Here is a 2,979-nt window from a genome sequence, read left to right as displayed (position 1 = left end):
CCCAAAAAAAAGTAAAATGTTTCGCCCCTCTTCCGACCTTCAAGAAGTGAGTACCCATTATGTGTTTGTTTATCTGTTCAAAACAATCCCCCATCCTCCTCTACTTCTGCCACCTCGAAATGTGTGTCTATTTCTCTGTCTATTCCCTTCCCCTCCTCCTCAATCACTGTGTCTATTTGTCTGTCGTTCAAGACTCCCCTCCCCTCCGCATGTATCACTTAATGTTTGTCTATTTGTCTGTCTATTCCTGACTCCCCTCCCCTCCTCAACCATCTATGCCTATCAGGCTATCTATCGGTCTATTCCAGACTCCCCTCCCCTGCTCTTCCATAACTAAATGTGTTTCTATTTGTTTGTCTGTTGCAGACTCCCCTCCCCTCAAGAAGCGCCTCTCCTCCCGCCACCCGCCGCACGCCCACCTCCCCTCTTCCAGCTCTGACGCGGACAGCGACAGCGGATGTTCCAGCCAGAACGAGGCCCGGCACGAGCTTCCGCCGGAAGTGGAGTACAGCTGGGAGTGCCCGGCCGACTTCTCGCTCCTTTTTGACCTCATGACCCAGAGCCCACACCGCTACACGTCCCGTGACTCGCTACATGTGACCTCTGACCTCAAGACCTCCGGCCGACGTCACAGCGGGGAGTTAGGGGAGTTGGCGATGAGGCCAGAAGTGGCAGAGATGGCCAGGTACGACAAGCGACACGCCTATCAACACGTGAGCCAATCCGGCAACATGGACGCCGACGCGACGTCAGCGTACAGGTACATGTCACGTGGCCATGACGTCAGAGAGAGCTACCCTGGCGACAGGTCGGGTGTGACGACGGGACAGGTTCAGAGCCTGGACCTCAGTCTTTCCTCGAGTGAGGGCCACCGCTACACCAGGCCCTCACCCCACCATGACCTCTTGATGGACAATGTAGGAGGAGGGCTGCTTCAGGCGCAGAGAAGGATTTCTTTCGAGCTCCCTCACGATCACGTGACTGGACTGACCAGCGGTCACCGTCCACCCTCACCGGACGAGCAGCCGATCGACTACTCCCAGCTATCCACGCGACGGAACGAGGTCAACCACGTGCACAGAGGTCAGTATGACGTCACAGACACGCCCACTACACCCACCACGCCCACACACCACCTACCAGCCGCGCGCACCACGAAAAGTGGTTCAGAGGGTAGCGCCGGGTTCACCGCTCGTGCAAAGTTTGAGTTCATCCTGTCGCCGGCGATGGACGGAGAAGGGAAAATGGTGGTGAGCAACAACCTCTACTCTCTCCCTTCTCCCACCTACCCCACGCCCCCGGCTGGCCAGAGCGCCTCCACCCCCACCTACAGGCACAACTCGCCCCCAGGCGCCACCGAGCAGTCGTCCCCCCTGTCTGCCTCCCCAGCGTCCCCCGTCCATCACTCACATCAGTCCAAGCTGAGCCCACATGACATCGTGACCCCAACCAGTAGCTCCACCACCACCGCCCAGCTGGAAAGGAGAATCGCCTACCACCCCAAGCTCAAGTACCTGCTAGCTTCTCCGCAGTACGGGGCCAAGATGTCCGGCTCACGAGATGACCCCCACGTGACCCACAGCATGACCGTGACCCCCTCTACCACCTCCGCCTCTCAGAGCAGCCACCACCACCACCATCACCACCACCACCCCCATCCTCATCCCTTCTCTCCCAAACAAGAGCTGGTCAATCTAGACACACATCCGGGACCAGATGACCCTACTGACCACCAGGCCTCTCACACCACTGACCACACTGACCACACAGATCTCACGGCCAGCAACCCTCCCGCACTGCCCCCATCTCCCCCACACACCCAACATTTCCCCACTAAGTTCACCCACCTAAGCCCCGCCCCTACCCTCGCAAACTCCGCCCCCATCCACCCAAGCTCCGCCCCCACTCATCCAAGCCCCGCCCCTGCCACCCTGGTGTTCGACCCACCTTACCTTCTGGAGTTAACCCTTGACCCTCACAGAAAAGTCTCCCCGCTCCAGACACTGACAGACCAGCTTCAGCAGACGTCCAGGTCAGCAGAGCCGGACGACCTCTCCCACCCCGAAGATGACCAGCTGACCACTGTGTCTTCACAGAACCCCCTGACCGCCCCAGCCTCCACCCCCACCACCTCTCTGACTGTCGGACAAGACCGAAAGTCCGCGCTCAGCCAGCTTCTCTTCTCCTCATCCCGGAAACCAGGCGTGGACCCGTACGCATGCGCAGAGTGTGGCAAGCGGTACAGCACTTCCAGCAACCTGGCGCGTCATCGGCAGACACACCGCAGCGTGTGTGACAAAAAGGCGAGAAAATGCCCGCACTGTGACAAAGTCTACGTGAGCATGCCGGCCTACAGCATGCACGTACGCACGCACAACCAGGGCTGCGAGTGCCCGCACTGCGGGAAGAAGTTCAGCCGACCTTGGCTCCTTCAAGGTCACATCCGCACTCACACGGGCGAGAAACCGTTCGGCTGTCCGCAGTGTGGCAAGTCGTTTGCTGACAAGTCCAACCTGCGCGCGCACATCCAGACACACTCCACGGACAAACCGTATGTCTGTGGCCGATGTGGGAAGGCTTTCGCTCTCAAGAGTTATCTCTACAAGCACGAGGAGAGCTCTTGTATGAGGGGACAGAGGTTTAGGACATAGACAGAGGGAGAGGGAGATAAGGAGATGGAGAGAGGGAGAAGAGCAGAGAGGGAGAGGTGCAGAGGCTTAGGACATAGAGAGGAGAGAGGGGTAGGAGGAGAGGGAGGGGGACATGAGACAGAAGGGAGGGTAGAGAGACGACGGGACGGATGATGGAGATAGAGGACAGAGAGAGGGGGAGGGGAAGGGAGGGAGAGAGGGATTGAGGTTTAGGATTTCCAGACTTCCAGACCCCCAAACACCTTGACCTCCATCCCCCTTACATCTAGACGTCCCCCCTTCCCCATACCCCGAAACCCCAAAATCTCCAAACCCCGAGTCCCCCTTC

At 58.8% G+C, this 2,979-nt stretch overlaps 1 protein-coding gene across 1 annotated transcript in view; it reads left to right on the top strand.

Annotated features, from left to right (window-relative positions):
- The window catches only part of LOC106012487 (B-cell lymphoma 6 protein homolog), a 47,738-nt gene extending 45,087 nt beyond the window's left edge, over nt 1–2,651 (top strand). The window contains exon 2 of the mRNA XM_013085571.1: nt 367–2,651. Within this exon, the coding sequence (XP_012941025.1) occupies nt 367–2,651 (2,285 nt within the window). The remainder of the gene's footprint in view (nt 1–366) is intronic.
- The last annotated feature ends 328 nt before the right edge of the window (nt 2,652–2,979 follow it).

This window comes from Aplysia californica, unplaced genomic scaffold, assembly GCF_000002075.1.
Source record: "Aplysia californica isolate F4 #8 unplaced genomic scaffold, AplCal3.0 scaffold00388, whole genome shotgun sequence".
Classification (NCBI taxonomy): domain Eukaryota; kingdom Metazoa; phylum Mollusca; class Gastropoda; order Aplysiida; family Aplysiidae; genus Aplysia; species Aplysia californica.
Note: the sequence above shows the minus strand (reverse complement) of the source record. Positions and strands in the feature narration are given on the sequence as shown.